Source organism: Diospyros lotus, chromosome 12, assembly GCF_014633365.1.
Source record: "Diospyros lotus cultivar Yz01 chromosome 12, ASM1463336v1, whole genome shotgun sequence".
Lineage (NCBI taxonomy): Eukaryota > Viridiplantae > Streptophyta > Magnoliopsida > Ericales > Ebenaceae > Diospyros > Diospyros lotus.
The window spans coordinates 2,485,031-2,508,357 of NC_068349.1; the positions used below are offsets into that span (position 1 = coordinate 2,485,031).

The 23,327-nt window shown below is 36.3% G+C and overlaps 2 protein-coding genes and 1 pseudogene across 10 annotated transcripts; all 3 read left to right on the top strand.

Moving 5' to 3' along the window:
• The first annotated feature begins 15 nt into the window (after positions 1 to 15).
• LOC127786739 (protein NRT1/ PTR FAMILY 5.2-like) lies at positions 16 to 2,875 on the top strand (annotated as a pseudogene).
• Positions 2,876 to 3,794: 919 nt separating this feature from the next.
• Positions 3,795 to 7,997, top strand: LOC127787308 (multiple organellar RNA editing factor 2, chloroplastic-like). Its single transcript, XM_052315281.1, has 4 exons — positions 3,795 to 4,326; positions 4,965 to 5,062; positions 5,149 to 5,214; positions 7,601 to 7,997. The coding sequence occupies exons 1-4, from the start codon at positions 3,890 to 3,892 to the stop codon at positions 7,741 to 7,743; spliced, it is 744 nt and encodes a 247-aa protein (XP_052171241.1). The 5' UTR covers positions 3,795 to 3,889; the 3' UTR covers positions 7,744 to 7,997.
• Positions 7,998 to 8,559: 562 nt separating this feature from the next.
• Positions 8,560 to 21,133, top strand: LOC127787234 (phospholipid--sterol O-acyltransferase). 9 transcript variants are annotated; one of them, XM_052315173.1, is made up of 17 exons: positions 8,563 to 9,361; positions 10,004 to 10,139; positions 10,905 to 11,049; positions 11,505 to 11,674; positions 11,765 to 11,841; positions 12,308 to 12,521; positions 12,643 to 12,814; positions 13,700 to 13,799; positions 14,861 to 14,955; positions 16,616 to 16,667; positions 16,780 to 16,851; positions 18,280 to 18,448; positions 19,449 to 19,553; positions 19,620 to 19,704; positions 19,782 to 19,870; positions 20,252 to 20,432; positions 20,884 to 21,133. In XM_052315173.1, exons 1-15 carry the CDS (start codon positions 9,143 to 9,145, stop codon positions 19,861 to 19,863), a joined length of 1,893 nt encoding a protein of 630 aa, XP_052171133.1. In that variant the 5' UTR covers positions 8,563 to 9,142; the 3' UTR covers positions 19,864 to 19,870; positions 20,252 to 20,432; positions 20,884 to 21,133. The 9 variants fall into 9 exon arrangements, with proteins under 9 accessions (XP_052171135.1, XP_052171136.1, XP_052171134.1 ...); XM_052315172.1 differs by having other exon boundaries at positions 20,252 to 20,364; XM_052315179.1 differs by lacking the exons at positions 19,620 to 19,704; positions 19,782 to 19,870; positions 20,252 to 20,432; positions 20,884 to 21,133 and adding exons at positions 18,866 to 18,900; positions 18,994 to 19,112 and having other exon boundaries at positions 8,561 to 9,361.
• The last annotated feature ends 2,194 nt before the right edge of the window (positions 21,134 to 23,327 follow it).

Sequence of the window (23,327 nt, forward strand, 5' to 3'; positions counted from 1 at the left end):
ACGAATGTATATAACTTTGCAGGGTATGAACTGTTTGAGAGGATGGCATATTATGGAATTGCAGCAAATTTGGTGCTGTTTTTGACAAATGAGCTTCATGAAGGCACAGTGACATCTTCAAACAATGTCACCAACTGGGCGGGTACAACATGGATACTGCCTCTTTTGGGTGCCTATGTCGCTGATGCTCATATTGGCCGGTACAGGACTTTCATCATTTCATCAGCCAATTTACCTTCTGGTGTGTACGCTCTCACCATTTCATAGTCATAGAATTGCATAACTCAGCATTCATTTAACTTCAAGGTTCCTAGACCTTGATGCCGAAAACAACATACAAAATTCGGCATCAATGACAAATAAATATAAGAAAAAGGCCAAACTAAAACTCTGTTAAGTATAGGAAGATTGCATTCTTCTGAATTTATATATAATTTATTTTTAACCATAATGATGCAAAAGAAACATCTTTGAAGAAATAAGTGAATTCTAAAAGTACTAATTATTATTTTATGGGCTTAGATAAGAAAGCTCTGGTGGAACATACACAGTATTGTTGGGCTCCTGAGTTGAAACAATAACCATGAAGAAGGGCCAGAATGGACCTAGTAACCTTGCCTAAACTCCAGACATCGTCTTACATGCACGAACTTGCCCTCGGTAACATGTCCTTCTCCCTTTGAAACAGGGAATGTGCTTATTGACTTTAGCAGTTTCAGTCCCAGCCCTGAGACCTCCAGCATGTGGCTCTGGGATGAAGTTGGAGGACTGCAATAAACGGGCCTCACCAATGCAAGTTGGCATTTTCTATTGTAGCCTGTACACAATAGCAATTGGAACAGGTGGGACCAAGCCCAACATCTCGACCATGGGCGAAGACCAGTTTGATGATTTTGAGCCCAAGGAGAAGGCCCAAAAGCTCTCCTTCTTCAACTGGTGGATGTTCAGCATTTTCTTTGGGGCTCTCTTCTCTTGCACTTTCTTGGTATACATACAGATACAGGACAATGTGGGATGGGCTTTGGGCTATGGCCTTCCAACGCTGGGCCTTGTTTGGCCGTACTGGTGTTCATTTTAGGCACACCCTACTATAGGCACAAAGCCCCTTCAGGGAGCCCTTTGACCAAGATGGCTAAGGTGATGGTGGCTACAGCGAGGAAGTGGAAGGTCGTAGTTCCAAATGACCCAAAAGAGCTCTATGAACTAAGCTTGGAGGAGTATTCCTGCGCTGGCAAGTTCAGAATTGGCCACAGCCCCTCATTAAGGTCTCTCTCAACTTTCTCCAAGTTAGTAACTCAATTTTCTCTCTCCAAAAACTTTTATCCATCAAAATCTGTGCAAAATTGCTCAACAGTAATTTTATCTCAAGTTCAAGTGTTTTCTTGTCAAGTTATACAAACGAAAAAGCAAAGAGAAGGCTGCATACATATATAATCCTTCCCTCTCCTCGCAAAGCGGGGAGCTTCATGCACTAGGGACACCCTTGAATGTGCTACCTTTGTGTTATGTCACTTAAAAATAAATGGTTCGATAAAATGATCAAAAGTACTTTCATTGTTGCATCATTTTTGTGATAAATTTGAAATTTTCTGATTTGAGTAGCATTCTTCTTTCTTTTTTGTTCTTCCTGCTGTGTAGCCGTGGTGAGAAGAGGAACGCAGGCCCCACTTGGTTAGAGTTTTTGATTTAATTCTCATATTAAATCCACCGAGCACATTAATTATTCCCAAGTTTATCTTATTTTGAGAACGCAACTATGATCTTGTTTCCATGGCCCATTTCACTTACATGCACAGCCCCTGCAGATTTCTTGACAAAGCTGCAGTGATGAGTGGATCAAGCTCCCCATGGAACCTCTGCCCAGTGACCCAAGTAGAAGAAACCAAGCAAATGGTGAAAATGATCCCGGTTCTGGTTGCCACACTCATACCGAGCGCCTTGGCGGCACAGGCCCACACATTGTTCATCAAGCAAGGCACCACGCCTCGACAGAAGCATGGGTCCTCATTTCGAAATCCCCCCTGCTTGTCTCTCGGCCTTCGTCACCATCTTCATGCTTATCACCATCGTCATCTACGACCGCCTCTTTGTCCCTGCCGTTCGACGATACACCAAGAACCCTCGAGGGATCACACTGCTGCAGAGACTGGGAATTGGGCTGGTCTTGCACCTCGTGAAGGGGCGGATTTAGGGGGGGGCAGGCACGGGCTGCAGCCCCCCCCCAAGATTCAGCCCTCCCCCAGATTTGCAAGGGAGGAGGGCTGAAATGGGTTATGGATCTGGGGGCCAGCCCTCCCCCAGATCTACTCCTAGATCCGCCCCTGCTCGTGATCATGGCCACCTCTTGCTTGGTTGAGAGAAAGAGACTGGCTGTTGCAAAAGAAAATGGGATTACTGGCGAACACCAAACCGTGCCGCTGAGCATCTTCATCCTCCTCCTCCCAGAACGCTCTGATAGGCGTGGCTGATAACTTCATCGAGGTGGCGAACTCGAGTTCTTCTACGACCAGGCTCCCGACGCAATGAAAAGCCTCGGCACCGCCTATTTCACAACCAGCCTGGGAGTTGGGAATTTCTCGAGCAGCTTCATTCTGTCAACTGTGGCCGGAGTTGCCAAGAGCCATGGCCGTGCCTGGATCTCCGACCACCTGAACATCTCCCGTTTAGCCTACTACTACGCGTTTTATGCTGTTTTGGGCTTTCTGAACCTTCTGCGTTATGTCGTTGTGGCCAAGTTCTTTGCGGGACCGGCTCGACGGGTTGGGGCCTAGGCTATTTTTAATTTAGGCCCCAACCTCATAATAAATAATAAAAAATAAAAAATTTATTAATTTTATTTTATTTTAGTAGCTTTCATCATTTTGGACTCTCCTATTTTGGGTCCTATGCACATGCCTCACCAACCTATCCCTTGAGTCAATCATGATTTTTTGCTTATAATGTAGAAGATGGACAGACTGGTGCGATGAGCATGAAAAATAGTTATTAATGTAACTTCAATAAGTAAATCTACATCTCGATAAAGTGATGTTCTCAGGATTGGACGATTTCATTAATGCAAGTTTTATGTTGTTTCATAATCTAGATTTGTTTTCAATTTCTGTTTGTTTATAATCTTTTAAAACTTTAAATGGCATAATTATTGAACTATCATTTGGAAAACAACAAATTTTAATTTGTCACGTGTTTTTATCTTTCAATAATAAGATAGTAACACATGTCGCCTATTCCACTCATATCCAGAAAGATAAGTCAACGAATTTAATTTTTGAATTTCAATCTCATATAATTTAAAATGAATTTGGAGGAATCATTGTTATCCTAATCCGAGGTTAGAAGTATCATTTACCAGTATGTGTAACTATTGAGTTTGAGAATCTTATAAAAAATTTCAAGTATTTTATCTCTTATGAGCTTATATAATATAAAGAATAAGACTTGCAACTTCACGAATAAAATAAATTAACTCATATTACATATTATGTACCACACATTAAAGATTCATCCCGATCATAATCACATTACAATAATATTCAGCTCAAAATGCCTAATGCCTGGTCTGTGTGTGAAAAAGAAAAACTGTTTTTTTGTAACTAGTTTAAAAAAATAGGAGAGGATGGTGTAATTTCAATTTTGAGGAGTAATTGTTGTAATAACACCAATCTTACGGGTATGTAATGAAATTAATCCAAATATTAGATCGGGAGCAAAGACATGTATCGGTCTACAAAGATAAATACGCCGAGTCACAGCTGCCGCATCATAACCTTACAGTGTTCCCTAGCACACACAATCACTCGCGCTCTGATATTTCCCAAACCCCCTTCCAAAACCCTCGCGCACCTCATTATCATCGTCTCTCCAATTTGCAACCGCTCATTTCACAGCCATGTCGACCTCATCGGCGGCGATGCTGGTCCGATCACTCCTGTCTCTCCGATCCTCACCTTCGCTGTCGTATCTCTTCGTCCCGAAGCGCCTTCTCTCCACCGCTTCCACCATCGGCCGTGCACCGCCTCTCCCCGGTTTCGCCCGCCCGGTCCGGTCCGCCCCCTTCCTCTCGCACTCTGTCCGGGTTGTTATGCCCGGTGCCGCTCGGATGAACGCCGTCAGGTGCAGGGTGAACCGGTCGGGGGGATCGACGTACTCGCCGCTCAACTCGGGGTCGAACTTCAGCGACCGGCCGCCCACGGAGATGGCTCCCCTGTTTCCTGGATGCGATTACGAGCACTGGCTCATCGTGATGGACAAGCCTGGTGGCGAAGGGGCCACGAAGCAGCAGATGATCGATTGCTATATCCAAACCCTAGCCAAGGTCGTTGGAAGGTGCGTTTACCGGCAAATATTGAATAGAGATTAATCTCGAGCGCCTGCTTAGGTTTAGTTGATTACATTGTCCGGTCTTCTTCCTTTATTTAGCTTTGTTGTTTCTGCATTGTTTTTAATGGAGATATAAATGAAGCATATTTAGACTTGTTTGCTTAGTTTTCGCTATTTATCTGAGACTTAGGATTTTATGGTTCACTCTCTTAATTAAGCCCTACATCGAACCAAGCAAGAGCTTATTCTTGTATAATGTAATTTTTTTATGGAAATTGAGTCAGGGATGTAGACTAATTCCAGATAGCTTGAACACATTTTGAAGCTGGTTAAGTTTTCAACTCAAGCATGGAAAACTATTGCACGCTCATTTCCGCTCATTTGCAGCTTGATGTAGAGGGTGTGATTTCTGTAGGCTGCTATGAGAGGAGGACTCTGAAGTTTAGATGGATAACAATAGCTTTTCCCAAATTGGCATTTGTAATTCCAAAACTGGTTGCCCATCTCTCATTGTAGGATATTGGTCTCTGTTTCTATCAAATTTATATAGTTTTCAGTGTACCATTGTTTGATGATGGAATAAATAGGAACAGAAAGCCATGTCTGGTCTGGGAGTGACATATTTGTTTGTGACTTGGTGCCAGTGAGGAGGAGGCTAAGAAAAAGATTTACAATGTGTCTTGCGAGAGGTACTTTGGGTTTGGGTGTGAAATCGACGAGGAAACATCAAATAAGCTTGAAGGTTAGTGTTGCTACATGTTCATTCTTGTTCTGTGACAGTTTTGTTTTAATGCTGAATTTTTAAATGTCCTTTCCTTTTTCTTACAGGCCTGCCTGGTGTTTTATTTGTGCTTCCTGATTCATATGTTGATCCTGAGAATAAGGATTATGGTGGTATGTCTTATGCACATCCATTGTGGTTACTTTGAGTTGCAATATGATATTGACTATAAGTTTAATATTACCATATTGACTATAAGGGTAATATTTCGAGCATGCACTAGTATAATTATTTGATTTGGTTGGTTGAAGGGCTGACACCTACGGGTATATGGGTGTAATTGTATATAAGAATAATCGGTCATGTATGGCATGGTATGTACTGTCATACAATGTCCTGCCTGCATTAGATGCTCCTTAATGTTTCTCCAGGATATTTGACAAACATGAAGTTTTAGTATCAATCTCTGATAAGATTAGAAGTTAATTGGTGAAAATGTGGTTTAGTTCCCTCATGCTTATGATTTAGAAACAAGGGATGTTTCCTTCTTCTTTTTTCTTTTTTACTTTTTGTATAGTCACATAAGACAAGGAGCTCTAATTATTTCAGAAACCATAGGAAGTTCCATGTAACTGCTAGAAACCCAAGGTGGTTGCTGATGTAATTTACTCTACTATATACCCATACTATTAAGACTGCAATAGATGAAATAGTGTGCTCTTCGTTTTTGCCTTGGCTTCTTTGTTCTCTACCAAGTGTTCAGAAGTTTCCTCGTGTTTTCGTTTTGGGAATGATTGATCTAATGCAAGTTAAGGTGTTTCCTAACATAGTTTGACTGACACAATGCTTCGATCATTGATATTTGTCTTGTAAGAAATGGACATCTTTTTTCTATTGACTGGCACTGCAAAAGGCTGATAACATCTAGCTTATTGGGTTGTATCAAGTTCATCTTGGCAAACCAAAGAGCCTTAATAGGTAAGTGAAGTATCCTGAAATCTCCTTCTATTGTTCTATCCTCTTCAAACTAGTTCGAGCAGCCACTCAGGGATCCATACTGATGGATCACAGCAAATTTTATTGGCCTTTTGCCTTAAGGTCTGTGCTTTACAGAAAATTTTATTAGCCTTTTACAGTAAGTTTCCTGTCTTGTTAGATGGCTGCTTTGCTACATAAGTGTCATTCAGATGCAATTTTGCATACACCCAGTCCATCTTGGCAAGGCAAGGAGCCTTAAAAGGGCTGTGAATAGCTTTGAATGTTAATGGAGTTACATTAATGTCTTTCTTAATTGTTTCCTTTAAACTGGAGTTGCAGATCAGGGGAGATGAAACATGACACTTTGCATTAGCATCCCCTTTGCTTTGCCTGCCTGTGTTTTAAGAACATGTATCTTGATATGGTACTGGGTGATGGGTTATTGTTAAAGATATGTTCTCCAACTAATGTGTATTTAATTGTTATTGATTTCTCCTGGGTTAGTGAAGATGAAACATTAAACTTGGCATTAGCAATTCCTCCCTGTCCTTAGGTATCACCAGACCAGCTTTTATGTGCTTCCTTCTCCTGTCCCAATTTGAATGGGTGCTGGCCATCAGCATGCGATAGCACAATAGGTTATTTTTTAACAGTCGTTTCCTACAAAGGGTACTGTGATAGCTAGATACATGTTTTTATGGGAAGTTTGTTGTGACAAAGCAAGAACCTAAAGAAGGCAGTGAAGTGACTTGCATCGAAGTCTCTCAAGATGAAAAGATGATAAAATTGGCATTTCTTGGTTTGAGTGTATTATAGGATTGAACCCCCCCCCCCCCCAAAAAAAAAAAAAAGGGTTGTGTAACCTTTCGGTATTTGTTGTCTATCAATACATATATTGCATTGGCATTTGCCTTTGGACTTTATGTATCATGTTACGAACATTTGCATTTGCTTCATGGACATCTTGATAGGGATCAAGGAGTCTTTCATCTTCTTTTGGTTTTGCGCTTCATTCCCCCATTCCCTCCCCCCCCCCAAAAAAAAATTTTACTCTCCTCTTTCTCGTCCAGATTAGTAGATGGATGTCAACTTTCCTATATGGTTGTATCCAATGGAAGTAGATTATTAGATGACAATTATGAATTGGCTTGTAGGTTTAGGACAACTTTTTCCATTATTGCTGTTTCCAAGAGGCAAAGTTGTGGAAACGTTAAAGCTTGTTAATGAATTAATTATAGTTAAACTACATCAAAATTCAGTCAATGGATTATTACCCCTTTCATGGAATTTCTAGTTATGCAAGTTGTTCACCTGCCTACTAAAAAAAAAAGAAAAGTGAAATTAAATTTGCGTGACCCCCTTTTGATTTGTGATATGCAAGAAAGAAATTTGTATGCTTAGAATGATGTCTCTTACGTAAGCGCTCATGAAACAAGTAAATAAGGTTGCTACTAACATTGATTGACAAGTCCATGCTTCTTCTTCTTTTGTGCATGGTTATTAGATCCTTGTGATTATTAGTTCATGTTTCATAGTTTTGCTAATGTTTTTGAGCATTGATGTTCTCCTTATGAAATACAGCTGAGCTGTTTGTGAATGGAGAGATTGTTCAAAGATCACCAGAAAGGCAGAGGAGGGTGGAGCCAGTGCCTCAGAGAGCTCAAGACAGGCCAAGATACAACGATAGAACCCGATACGTGAGGCGCCGTGAAAACTCGCGGTGATCCATGATCCATGCTCTGTGATCCATCCATGAACAAGCCGTGGGTATTATTGGATGGGGTTACGTTCAGGTGTCTTGTTGATGTAATGTGCTTGATTGTGTGACAGAACCTTATACCTTGGAAACTCGTGTGGTATCAAGCACTTTAATCGATGTGGCAACTGTATGTTCTTTTTTGTTTCTTTATTTAGTTAACTACTATACAGCTTGCCCTAAGTTCAGTATTTACTTAAGAAATCATTAATTATTGCATCATATCATGACTTCTTACAGTGACTCGCGTGTGGGCTTGTTCTTTCAGAGAAAGAAGAGTGGTGTCTTTCCTCTCGTGGGCCGATTTCCTGACATTGTTTGGTTGGATAATGGCTGGGGAATTTGTTAGATTTTTAAATTCATTCATAATTTAGATGTCTCATTTTAATTAATATAATAAATATTTAATAATACTTATTAAACGATAATATTTATTAAGTAAGGAATTGTTTTTTAATTAAGATATGAATTGAAAAAAAGTGAGCTATGAAAATTATTTTAAATAAAAATATTTTTTAGTGTGTTTATTAAATTGATTTAGTAAATTATTCACAAAAAATTATGGAATTTTTTATTTATTAAATTTTAAATAAATAAAATTTTGTTTTACATAAATTTATTTAAAATTTAACAGTGGAAAAGATACATGTCTACTTTATCTTATAAAATTATCATGTTCTTTTGGGAATAGAAATATTTTGATAAAAAAATTTATCTCAATATTTATTATATATATTTTAACAAACGTATAAATATATATATAATTCTCAATATATTTTTAAAAAATAATAAATAATAATTTCAAAATATTTCTTAACCTTAATGAGCACGAGGTAAGTAAGGGGAATTGGAGTACTCAAAACTCCTAAATTTTGTTGTTGTTTGGGGGCACATTCCTAAACCAATCTTCATTATTAATTTAGAGGGTAAGTGAAGAAAATATTTTGAATTATTATTACATAATAATCACATTGAACGAAAGGAGGAAGATTCAAGAATGATTCCAAGTAACTTTTGGGAAGATGGATGGCCATTGGCGTGGCGTTGGGCACCCGAAGCGCTAACGGAAGCCAAACAGTTCCGATATCACAACCAAGAGGCCGCCACCTCCCATCTCACATACACACGCACCGCCACCGACGTGACTGTGGCGCCATGTGACGTGACATGAAGTTTCCGTTAATTAGTCGACCAAAAAGGGCATTTCCGGCATCGCAATGATATCTGCCACCGCATCGTCCGCGCAGAAATTGCCCAATTAAAGTTGCCTTTCCAGTGCCTCCGTGCCACTTCCTTTCTCAACGATTATTAAAATCCCACTCCCTTTCACTCTCCCTCTCCCTCCGTATTTTCCTTTCCATTTGCGAATGAGAGGGCCGAACGCACACCCGATTTTGGCGGCCACACTTCTGATCGGAGCTCTGTGCATCAATGGCGGCGAGCTCTCCGGCGACTACTCCAAGCTGTCCGGGATCATAATTCCCGGCTTCGCGTCCACGCAGCTGCGGGCCTGGTCGATCCTCGACTGTCCCTACTCTCCTCTCGATTTCAACCCTCTCGACTTGGTTTGGCTCGATACTACCAAGGTGAACACTCGCACGGATTCCTTCTCCTCCGTTTTTCTGTTTTTTACGAGTTTCGCCCTGCCTGTTTTTCTGTCTAAGTTTGTTATCGTGGAGCGATTAGCACGTTCTTGTACGCGCGTGTGTAAATGTATATAGCTGTCTGTTTGTTATCAATGTTTTGTTCGCTATTCTTCTGTGGACTGGTAAGTTGGTCGTTTTTTTGATATTTTGTTGCAGTTCTCTGTTCTTGTTTATGCCGTCAACTCGAAGTGATCAGCGATTTAAATTAGTTCAGTATTTGAGGTCGTCGATGGTGCCTAAGAGCCCTAAGACCTGTTGCAGGTTGTGATAGTTTTCAGTTTTACTATTGATAACATGAGACTGAAAATCTAGAAAGAGATATATGGAATATTGAATTCTTAATCGGTATAGATTAGTTTGTCATACACCCGCTGAAAGCATCAACTGTAGTGTGAAGTCGTGGATTTGCCAATGCCTTTGCTGCATATGCACAGGCCTTCTTTAGAACCTTTTGTTATGTTTTACTGTTCTTTTTTTTTTCTTTTTTTTTCTTTTTGGTCCATATTCTTAGTGAGTATTCATAAATATTTATATCTTCTTCCTTTTTTCAACGATAATAAAGAAGATTCACATGTCATGCAGCTTCTTTCTGCAGTTAACTGCTGGTTAAAATGCATGACTCTTGACCCTTACAATCAAACCGACCATCCTGAATGTAAGTCCCGCCCTGACAGCGGTCTTTCAGCAATTACGGAGCTGGATCCGGGCTACATAACAGGTATTCTACATTGTATTCATACTTTATCCTTCTTCTTCTTCACTTGGTTATCTCCAACAAACACACAGCAGAAGAAGCACCTAGTTTAAGTATTGTATGTCTGCATGCGTGCATGCACCAGTACCTACAATTATGCAGTCTTTAAATTCTTTCTGTATGTGTTACTATAATGTTTCAGGGCGGGAAACTGTTTTATTTTTTGGTTTATTTTCAATATGGGTGATAGCTGCTTATGATTGGATGTTTTATTTTGTCTTTGTGCTAAAGGTTCCTCTAGATAGTTAATCTGATCAACTTTGCAATTAGGTGTCAATATCTTGAAAATTGGCACAATACTGTACTGTACTGAATGGTATCAGATACCATTTCGAATATCTTGCTATGTATAAATTTATAGTATATTATAAAAACTATGTATCAATACAATATAATTTTCAATACAAAATATTATATAAACATAAAAACAGAAAGGATATCCTAAATAAACAACTTAACAACATTTCCAAATCAAAGGGGCTATTTCCCCAGTGCATTAGACTCCCCTCTTTCCAAGGGTTTAGGGAGGACTCTATTTTTATGCTACCTTTCGTTTTTTTCAAAAGAGGCTAGTTGCACAACTTGAAGCCGATGCCCTTTCAGTCACAAAGGAGCAACCTTACTGGTTGCTACCAAGGATTTCCCTCAATATTTATTTGCCTAATTTGATGAATGCCACTGGTGGATTAACTTAATTCTACTCTCCTGAAAAGTGTACGTGATTCCCAGGTCCTCTTTCATCGGTGTGGAAAGAATGGATCAAATGGTGCATTGAGTTTGGTATGGATGCTAATGCAATCATTGCTGTTCCGTATGATTGGAGATTGAGTCCATCAAAGCTTGAGGAGCGAGATCTTTACTTCCACAAACTAAAGTTTGTATATCCATGCGTTGCTTGTATATTGTTCCTTTTTTTTTTTTTTTTTTGTAATGCACATTTCTGGATAGATTTTGATCTTATACTGGAATGATTCAGACCACTAAAGCATTCCTTGATAGCCCAAGTTGATTCACAACTGTCTTTCTGTGCAATTTTTAATCAAACTTGAATCCTCAAAATAGAAGAGGCCTGTTGATTAGCATCTCTTGCATTTTCCTGAATGCAATGAGATATTTGTCTAGATTGACAGTGTAGTCCTTGGTTTACATTAGTGGATGCTAAATTTAAGCCAATTAAAACCTATGTCTATGATCTTGTGGAACTTTATAAATTGGTGATCCCAGGGGAAGGAGGGGGTTGAGGGTGGTACTGTTTGTCACCTCTGCTTAGCTTTTCTTGTAGAATCTTCTGCAGTTAGGCTTTTTCATCTTTTGGTTATGATTGCACAGGTTGACTTTTGAGACTGCCCATAAACTCCGAGGTGGCCCCTCCATTGTTTTTGCTCATTCATTGGGTAACAATGTCTTCCGTTACTTCTTGGAGTGGTTGAAACTGGAAATTGCACCAAAAAGATATATGCAGTGGCTAGATGAACATATTCATGCATATTTTGCTGTTGGTATGCCTCCCCTTTTTGAACTTAATGTTATTTTCAGAAAGATGCATGCAATTTATTTTATTTGTTATGTGTATTTGAATTTGATATCAGGGTCCCCTCTTCTGGGCTCAGTTGAGACAATAAAAGCAACACTTTCTGGATTCACATTTGGTGTTCCCGTGTCTGAGGTGATAATATCTCCCTTTTTAATTTTTTTTTGGCATTATGTGCCTTCTTCTAGCCAATGTTAGGTCCTAGGTTGTGCTTTCTACTTAGTTAATAGCGATTCCTTAACAGGGCTATTCAATAATTTGATGAACATGTAACAATTATTATATCAAAATTATTTTATTTGATTGAGCATCTGACAATCTAGTTAGCACTGCTGGCTGACAATTAGCCCATACACGTTAGTGCACGTGTAATGAAATGAACAGAATGCTTTACCCCCTATGCTTGTTTATTTCTTTTAGGAACTTTATAATGAATCTCAATATTCGCAATGCAATCCTGAATTCTAAACAGATGGAACGGAGATAATTAAATTCATTTTGAAATATTTACAATGATATTCAAATTTAATCTTGCCGTAATTGCTCAATGCTATTGCCTATGCCATGCTGATTCTTGCTTGTCATATCATTCGGCATCCAGGGAACAGCTCGTTTGATGTTCAATTCATTTGGCTCTTCAATATGGATGCTGCCATTTTCAAAGTATTGTAGGACAGACAATGTATACTGGAAGCATTTCTCTGATGGAAGCAGAAAGAATCATCATGTGTATCAATGTGATGAACGTGAATATAAATCAAACTATTCTGGATGGCCAACAGATATAGTCAATGTTGAAATTCCGTCAGTGCGTGGTAATTCTTCTGCATCATATACATTTTGCCAACAAGATTTTTTTTTTTTGGGGGGGGGGAGAATAGCCAGTGGCCAAGATGATTTTGATCATTGCTTTTATGTTTTCTCTTGCATTATCAGGAGTTGCTTATCCGTCAATCTTGGATGTAGCTCAGGCAAACTTGTCTACCATGGAATGTGGATTATCAACTCAGTTATCCTTTTCTGCTCATGAAATATCAGATGGGACCTTTTTCAAAGCAATAGAGGATTATGATCCTGATAGCAAAAGACTCTTGCATCAATTGTACAAGTGAGTGCTTAGAAATTGCCACAACTGCATTTAGTATTCTGCTTTCATTTGAAAAGTTTCTATCACCGAATGCAGGAACTAAACAGTGTAAGCATGTCAACTTACTCTTGAGACAAATCATTAACCTCTGAATCTCCTCTTTCTTCCTGAAGCAGAAACCTAGTGTCATATTTTATAAATTGTAATTATTTTATTTGAAATTACAACTTTCATATCTTTTATTAGTTTATCCCATTTGTCTGTTTCCTATCATACCACTAAAATCTATTCTGATGGTGTAATAAAAAAAAAATGCTTGTCCTAATTAAATGGTTCTGGCTATCTCCGTTTGGCTGTGTAATGAGGGAAATCTGTTTATGAGATTTGCTTGTAGATGCTGTGCTTTTCTCAATACCGATACCATTATTGTGAAATCCTAACCCACCTCATAGTTATCACAACAGCAAAAACTGAACTGTCTAGTCTCTAGGTCCTTCATATTTTTTTCTTATCTGATTTTCTTTTAAAGATGGGTCTATCCATGTAGCAACAGATACATGAGTGCAGACGATTTTTTACAAAAATAAGCTCTGATGTTGGTATTGCAACTCCTAAAGATTATGCTCGCTGCAACTGTGGCACAAAAGGAACTTTGCTTGGATTCTTGTTATGTTCAGTCATCACCCTGTTGACTGTTCCAACTTACTTTGCACACACGTTCTTAACTTTTTTCTTTGGTAATTGTTGACAATTTCTATGTAGGGTTGTTTAGAATGGACTAATTGCTTGGATAGAAAGTTGAGATCTTTTATTTCTTGGGTAATTTTGCTTGAATAAGTTCTTAAACTGAGTGGTGTCAGTTACAGATAGACTTTCCGACTTTTTTCTCAATGCTCTATGTTTCAGGTCATATCACGATGATCCAGTTCTAAATCCACTAACGCCTTGGGATAGACCGCCTTTAAAGAACATATTTTGTATATATGGAATAGATATGAAAACTGAGGTATAACTGTGTTTTCCTGGTGAACTTCCCTCAAATTGCCTGACTGACCACAAATAAATACTTCTAGATTCTTTTTTCTCTTATCTGCTGTGTTATTTGAGATGACATGAAATTCAAATGTTGTCCATTTTGTTCTGGTATCAAAGCATTATGTATGTATTCTAAAACTTGTTGCTGTATTTTTTTTTCTTTTTTTTTAAATTTATTTTAATGGGTATAATGAGGATCATTGATGTTTAGCTAGTGTCAACTTTGATGCAGTTATATTTCTGTCTATCTATTTAATTGATTGCAAAAGATGGGATGTGTTTAGATGACTGGGTTCATAATTTCTGAACTGCTGTTTTGGTTCCTTTGTCATTTTATTGGTACTTTATCCCTTGAGTCTTTCATCCTGCTGTTTCAACTTCTTACAAAATTTACCATTCAGATCTTTTAAAAGTTGATCAGCTTGGTAATGCTCGATATACTACCTTTTATGCACCCAACCTCTCAATATCTTTTTTTTTTTCCTTGAAATTTCTTTGTCTTTTTCTTTTTTCCTAGGAGAAAACTCCTGCTTTCAGCTGTTAACCTTGCTGTTGTTTTTTCATGAATTGCCCCAGTCGGTTTTAAGTGTTTCAGGTATTCCATGATCTGTTGTTCTGGTCTCTCAACCATAAGTTGGCTATTAAATCTAAATTCCAAATTTTAAATAAAACCTAAATCCTAATATCATATATTAAATTTAACACGTCAAATTTCTCATCAAGCTGAGATATCTAATAATGTCATAGGAGAGGTTGGTTAATTTCAAAACCTAGGTCACTGCAACTCAGGGAGGCAGCAGTAGTCCAGTAACCACAACACACCCCCCCCCCCACCCCCCCCCCCCAAAAAAAAAACACACACCCACCCACCCCTCCACCCCAGCGTCATTTTTTTTGCTTTACATTTAAACTCATAGAGAACTGATTTATAGTTCATCTTAAGGTGCTATATTTGTGACTAAAGTTTGTTTGGCATTTAGCTAGTATCCACGTTGCAAGCATGATACTTTTGGTGTCTTTTTGGCAAAGCAGGTTGGTTACTATTTTGCACCAAGTGGCAAGCCTTACCCTGATAACTGGATCATAACTGACATCATATATGAGATTGAAGGATCACTATATTCCAGGTAATGGTCATCTCCTGATCATTGATCATATTGGACATTGAACTAGACATTTTCACTGGAATGCAATAACAGTGTGGACTTTTAAGAAGTTTTTGCATGCTGATTATGGAATGTTGTAAATTGTGGAATTTTTAAATAAAATCAAGTAGGTCATCTTGAGATTCATAGAAAGAATGTACTGAATATCAACTGCAACACACGATGTCAAATGATGATAGTTTCTAGAAAGTGCTGACCATACTGACTAACTAGTTTTGTGTGGAGGCCTGATTGTTGTCGTCTAGTTCTATTAATTGGTTGGAAATCTCGGTTTAGGCAAGCATGTAAGATTGCAAGTATTATAAATATTTTTTCACGTGTTCTTCAACAAGTGGAAGTTCGCTATTGTTACAACGTTCCTACCAGTAAATCCAACATCTAAGAACCATGAACTTGTTTGTATTGCTGTTTTTAGTAAAATCTTTATGTTATGGATACTTCATGTGTTCCCCTGTTCAAAAACTTGATTAAATGTAAAAATACACATTTATAAAACATTTTCTGCACAGAAGGTGTTACAAGGGTATCGTTGGTGTTCAGATGTTTTTGATAATTTACTACCTTTACTTTAGGATCTGAATTCACAGGCATTTGGGGTCAGGTTATACTATTATCTTTATGTATGGCCTTCAATAGGTCTACATTAGTTTAGTGGTTGAAATTTCTAAATAAGCAGTCAACATTCTTATTAGAGTTTACATAGAGGGTGAGATGTAGCCATGTGGGTGTGGTTTTGGAATGGGGGTGGAGGAAATGGGAATGAGGTAAAAGTGCGTTTGGTTGCAACTTTGACAAGGAATTATTATGCCCTAGGGAGGACTAATTCCATCATATGTGGGAATGAGATTCCATTCCATCAAAGATTCTTCTAGTTGCTTTTATACACTATTTTGTTTTGAAAAATTTACAAAATATCCTTTGACAAAAAATTAAAAATAATATTTTATTAGTAGCCAAAAATAATATTTTGTTAACACCCAAAAATAAAAATAATATTGTATTAGCACCCAAAATAAAAATAATGTTTTATTAACACCTAAAATAACAATAATGTTTTATTAACTCCCAAAAGAATAAAAAAATTATTTTATGAAGTTTCAGTGCGAGGGTATTTTTATTGTAGAGCTATTCTTTTTCATTCCAAACATAACAGTGGATTAGAATGGTCATTCCATTATTGACCATACCGAACATGAAAATGGAATGGAATGGTCATTTCCATTCCCATTCCCTCTACTTCCATTCCTGTGAACCATTTGGGCCCCCTAGGGGACTGGCCATGAGCTTAGTCTGCATTCACCCAATGAAGAGACATATTTTGAGTCCACATAAGTTTTGCATTGTGAATCTCCTCTATTTTAAGTTTTGAGAAGTGTCATCTTTAATGCATTAGATTTTTTATCGTTTTGTTGCAATCATTATCTCTCATAGCCTGTTCCCCATTCTAGCCAACCATCTTAAATACTTCCAAAGTTGCATTAATACTGCAGGATGCAAAACATTTTACATCATGCTTATAGAAATTTTATTTTCTGTTTATTCAATGGACTTTCCCTGTGAATTTAGTCTAAATTTTCCAAAAAGTATAATTCTTGAACATGTCTTCCTTGCATTCTTGTAGGTCAGGGAATCAGATTGAAGGGAACCCAGGAGCTACTAGTGGGGATGAGACGGTACAAAAATGGATTTCCAATTAGAAAAATTTGATATTTTCTGCTGCATATATCTCCACTTTCAAGTATTCATCATTTAGCTTTAAATGATGGGAGGAAGATCTGTTTACAGGTGCCATACCATTCCCTTTCTTGGTGTAAGAATTGGTTGGGACCAAGAGTGAACATCACAAGGGCTCCTCAGGTATTCCATCCATGCACATAATGAAGAATTGTTCACACAAATAGGAGTCACGCTCTTGTTTTATATTAGTTTGTCTTTTGCATTATTTGTTCGTGGTACTAGATCCAACCACCTTCTTTAACTCTTGAACGTATTAAGTACTCTTGACTCTTGAGATTGTAGAATAGTGCAATATTAGTTGGTTTTCCTTTCCTGAAGCAATGTTTGAGAAAAGTGTAATTTATGTTCATTATGTGCCTTGAACATCATTTCTGTATCCTGGCAATGCATAGGTGCATTTTCACAACATATCTTATTCCATTTCCTTTTCAAGTCACAACATTCTATGTGTTATAATTGTGATCTAGAATTCAAACTTGACTAATATTGAGATTCTTAATTTGACTGTGATTATGACTTTGAATTTGATTGTGATTAGAATGTTATCAAATTCAATTTTAATTGAAAGTTATCTCATATGGAAGAATATTCTCATAAATCATCTTCTGATCAGGATATAATTTCCTATATACATCTATAGATGATTTTAGGTTTATAAATAGATGTCTAATGCTCTGGAATTAGTTACAGCAATATTATCTTAGTGATATTTTGGTGTGGCAATATCACTTTTGTTATAGCAATATTTGCTTAGTGATATTTTGTTCTTTTTGCCTGTGATTTTTCTTGATTTGGGTTTTTCACGTAAAATTATGTGTTCGTGTGTGTAATTGATGGTTTGATTGTGATTTGTGTTTGATCCAATTTCATAATTCTATGTCCATATTAGCGTTCATACCACTCCATACTAAGGGACTTGGGAGGCCAATGAAGGCCTTCATCCTTCTAATCACAACCTTCAAAATATCCGAAAGTAGAAACTTATAACATCATATGTTAATACTACTAAATTCTCAAAAACTTGCATAGAAGGAATAATACTGCAATTGTGTGTAATAACCCTTAGTACTCAAGGGAAAAGGCTATGCGGTCTTTATTTTATTCCACTATATACTCAGTTGATTAAATGATATAAGACTTAATAACGCAGGCGATAGTTTAACCCTTTTTCCACCTTGATTATGTTTCATTCTCTGGAGAATCTTTGTTGATGATGCATCTGTCACAATATGCAGTCTGATTATTTTAATGGTCAAATTTTTGTTGAAGGTTACAACAGTATTTCATTATATGTGGACTTATTAAAATTTTTTGGAGGATTATTTAAGCAGGCTTGATATTCTCTCACCTTTTTGCTGATGTACTTGATCACAAATGATGTGCTGATGAATTTCAAACTAATGCCCTATGTTGTGTTGCACCTTTCACTAATTGAAACATTCAGTAACTAATAGTTATGGCTTTTATAAATCCATTATTAAATTTATTTTTTAGTTAAAAAATACCTTTCTTTTTTTTTTTCCTCTTTGTATCTGTTAATAATTTCAGTTGGAGCATGACGGCTCAGATGTACAAGTGCACCTCAATGTAGAACACCATCATGAAGAAGATATAGTTCCCAACATGACAAGGTCACCTAGGGTGAAGTACATCACCTACTATGAAGACTCTGAAAGTCTCCCTGGAAGGAGGACAGCAGTTTGGGAGCTTGATAAGGGTAAATGAAATGTCTTACCATTGAAATTAACTGTTGTATCATGCAGGAAATTTTGGAGAAGTGGCTTCAAATGATTTTTGGCTTAGTAAATACTGTTACTCAACCCTTAAAGAATACTTAGTTGCTATATTTTGAACTGGGACTTTTTCAAGATAATGTGAAATAAAATTATTTATTGAGTGCAAATATAATAATATAAAAAGATTGTTGAGATAAAAATAATAATATAAAGATAAAGTTATTCCTTTTGGTTCCGTAAATTCAAATTCCGTATATAGGTGACTTGAAAAATTTATTGACGAACCTGAGTGATTTAGTGATTTATCCGCTGCATATTTTCTGTTTAAAATGTTGGTCCCTCTTTTATAAATTCTAGTTGTTTAATTTACTGTTTCCTAATATTGTGTTTGTCAACAGAGAGAGCACATGAAATGAAACCCTTAGCATACATGGTACACTACTATGCATATTTTTTTGTTGACATGGACCTTTATATCAACTTATATTAATGAACCTTGCTGCTAACTAATTGGTTGGTGCTCCAGGACAAGTAAATGATAACGAAACTCATTCCCCCCACGGCCCCAAAAAACAAAAACGAAACAGAACAACAAAAATTCTCATATTTCAGCGATCCACATCATTGACATCTAAAGAGCTTTTGGTATGGAGGTGCTTTCTCCTCAGATGTTGATATTTATGGGTGTTTGGGAGTTACTAGTCATTATGCTCCGGATATATTTTTTGAACTTTTCATATTTTTTAGGTCTCCTATGTTGAACAATCTTAACTAATCAGTACCATTGAAATTGTCTCAGTTTCTTAAGTACTAGCATCAGATTGACCTACTGTCCCCGGACATTTTCATCATTATGAGTCCCTTGCCATTTTAAATATTAAAAAATAATGATTATGCTCCTATAGACATATATAGTTCCTTTATTTCTACCTCAGAGGTAATGGCACTTTCTCACAAGTAGTTGGAACTGCTTTCATGTAGCAAATCACAGGAACATTGTGAGATCTCCTGTTCTCATGCGGGAATTGTGGCTTGAGATGTGGCATGATATCCATCCTGATGCAAGATCAAAATTTGTTACAAAAGGTGGATCTTCCCTCGATGTTATTGTTTTATTAAATTGCATCACCTCTTAAATTTTACATGGAACAGCAAAGCGAGGGCCTTTGAGGGATGGGGACTGTTACTGGGATTACGGAAAAGCTCGTTGTGCATGGCCTGATCATTGTGAATATAGGTATTCACTCTTCATTTCTGAACCATTATGGTCTAGAATATATTGCCAGATGTTCAACCTGCTGCATGATGTGCCAGATATGTTTTCGGAGATGTTCACCTTGGACAGAGCTGTAGATTAAGGAATTCTTCTGCCGATCTCCTCTTGCATTACATATAAATATGAGGTGCCTTCTGTTCTGATGTTTCTACGTGGACTTTTATATTCTAATCTTGTGTGATATAAGGTTCACTAGTTGAAAAATAACCCTGAAAAAGTAGTAAAAGAGCATTAAGTTTCTATAGGCCCGAAGTCTTAAGACATTTAGAACTTCCCTACCCTTCCACAAATGAATAAAAGAAACTGTTAATTGAGTAATGCTCTATAACTTGAAGAAACACAGCATACTGATGTAGTAGACTTGGTAATATGTAAAGAACGGTGCATCTATTTTTGGCAAGTAGCTCAAAATTTGTGTTACTTTTGCATTTTGCAACCCATGTAAAATCCGTTAGTTTGTACAATGCTTTGATTTCTGATTGATCCTTCTTTATGTCTGATTCTCCAGGACTCTTCATGCGTTTCTTCAAGAGCTTTTGTTATCATGTTGACTCTGTAGCTGCATTGCATGGGCACTCTGCCTGTTGCAAAGAATTAGAGGCTTGTGCCAGAAATGTACAAGTATGGCCCCCCTCCTATCAGTTTGGATTCAAGTGATATCTTCTGCCATAGTAATTCCTCCATCGGAGGTCTTTTCTTTCCTTATACTCACTAAAAGAAAATGTTATATATATATATATATATATAAACACACACACAGAGAGAGAGAGAGAGGTGATTTCAAGGGTGTTTAGCTGAACTTATTTTCTGGTTAAAAGGAAGTTTCTAAGCTCCTTTAAATCTTAAATTTCTGTTACCTGTTTTGTAAAGTTGAAAGAACTTATAAACTATCCAATTTATAAGCTCTTCCAATATATTTTTAAAAAAAAAAAACTTCTATTCAGGTTTAATTTGGATAGCTTATAAGTTATCTTAAAAAAGTTACAGTTGACCAAATGAAAAACCAAAATGTCTTCCATAAAATCCAAGACTTGTAATAGAAAGCTCTGGAGCTTATAAGGTCCCATAATCTAAGCTAAGCCAAGCACCCTCATTATGACTATTTCTTACAAAGTGCTAACTTAAATGCCTGTATTGCAGTGTCAAGATCCAGCCATCTGAAGATGCTGACTGATGCTGATGTGTTCATCCCATGCATAAAGATTGTAGTGAACCTTAATTTATTTTTTAGTAACGAAGTAGAAACTAGAAACTAGGAGTCCATCACACATCCCACAAGGAATTTTGCAGTGTATCATTAGACATTTGAAATAGAATGAGATCCAGTCTTTGGAACATTTGTAACGGATAAATCCTGTTGTGCAGTATAATGCATTAAACTTCTGACGTAGACCTTCCTGTTCTCATTTGTAGTTAGTTGCTGTGCCCAACTACTGGTTGATGATTAAACACAATTAGTCACAACATTTTACTGTTTTGAACTTCCTAATCAACTATAGCTCTTGCCTCTTGCTAGCTATTGTTAAAAGCACATGATAATTTTCTGTTCTCAATTTTTCAATTTTTTGTTTCCATGTTTTTGCTTTATTTTATGATGATGATGCAACACCAAAGGTCCTCAACTCTAAAGCACGGAAACATCTCAGAGACATCGTTTTTGCGTTTCCAAACTGTTTACCATTTTTGAAATAGAAAATACAGCCCAAAACATTTTTCAGGCTGTTTTTGTAATTTACAAAACGTTTTGGGGCCGTTTTGCAAATTACATAAAATAGTTGGATCACACTCTAATCCCAAAGCTCCTTTTTCCCTCTCTTTTTAGTCGTCTTCTTCTTCTTCTTCTTCTTTTTCTTCTAGTGTTTTGTTTCCGAATCTCAAAGTCCCATCTCGTGGTCATCAGAGCTTACTATTCCAAGTATTCCCTCATTTCTTGTTTCGGTTGCCATTCCCTTGCTTTCAGTCCTAAGTCGTTCATCGAACATTCCCCTTCTCTCAAGTCATCGAATCCCGAATATCGAGTCTCGCTGCTAGTCGTTTCCTTTCAGGTTGTCTTTGATCATTCTACTTTCTTCTCTAAGTAACTTTTCTTTGTTCATGTTGCATTGATGGTATATAGTGTTATATATATATATCTACGCATATAGTGATAAAAGAAGTGAACTTTCTCTTTCTCTCTATATATTTGAACTTAGATCTAGATCTCTTTATATATACATATACATGCAATGATAATGGATGAAGATGGAAGCAGGCTTTTTCTAGACAGATAGAGAATTTTTGATAAATTTTTGTATGTCCAAGAAAATAAAAAAAAAAATCTAATTCTATCATTTTTTTTAAATTGAGCATACATTAGAAAAATCAACACCATTTCCAGTTTTTCTTTCCAATTTTTTAACAACTGACAGTAAAATCAACAATGTTACAAATTATATTTAATTTGTTAATCTTTAATTTTTTATATTAAAAATTATATTTATAAAAAAAAACTTATATTTTTTAATTTACACTTTACCCTACATTTTTGTCTCTAATTTTCTTTTTTAAAATATCGTTTCCTATTTTTGTTTCATATTGAAAAAATTTTCATTTTTATTTTCATACAACCTAAATCCTCAAAATAATTAAAATTAACTTTAAATTAATTAAGGGACCAAATAATATCCATAAAACAATCTCAACCATCCTCAAATATGCTTTTAGTTGTGCTTGCAATTTATGCTTTTAGTTGTGTCATTTCATATTTTTGATAATGTATTTTCACATTTTTTGTATGATCATTTAAACTTTTTGTTATTTTAATTACACCTTTAGATCTATATTTTCAAATCAATTTAATCTTTATACTCTGATTTTTTTTTCGTGTGCCAATTCAAATTTTTAATTATTTCGATTACACCTTATACTTATATTTTTTAGTCAATTTAACCCATATACTTTGATATGTAAAAAAAAAAAAAAAAAACTAATATGAGTTTTTTTTTTAACACATTAAAATATAAAGATTAAATAAACTAAAAAATGCAAGCGCAAGTGTGTAATGAAAAATATGAATTGTCATACGAAAAAAAATAAAAAAAAAAGTTAAATTGACTCTAAAATATAAGTAAATAGGTGTAATCGATTAGGTGCGGCACGAAAACTAAAATGAAAAACATTTTTGATACAAAATGAAAACTGAAAAACAGGCATTTTAAAAAAAAAAAAAATAGGTGTAAACAATTCTAAAATGAGAAATGGTTCAAAAACGTCAAAACGATACCTCTAAACTATTTTCGTGTTACACTGGTAATCGAAATTAAAAAAAAAAAACTCAAAATATAAGTACAAATGTGTAATCAAAATAATAAAAAAATTAAATTATTATACAAAAAATAATCAAAGTAAAAAGATTAAATTAACTCGAAAATATAAATACAGATATGAAACTAAAACAATAAAAACCACACGAGAAATAAGTAAAAATACAGACAAAAATATAAATTTGGCCCTCCATCTTATGCTCAGCTTCACTGTATTATGTTCGAATAACATTTCCAATTTTATTTAGATCTCCAGTAATTTGTAAGAAACATCTTTCAATA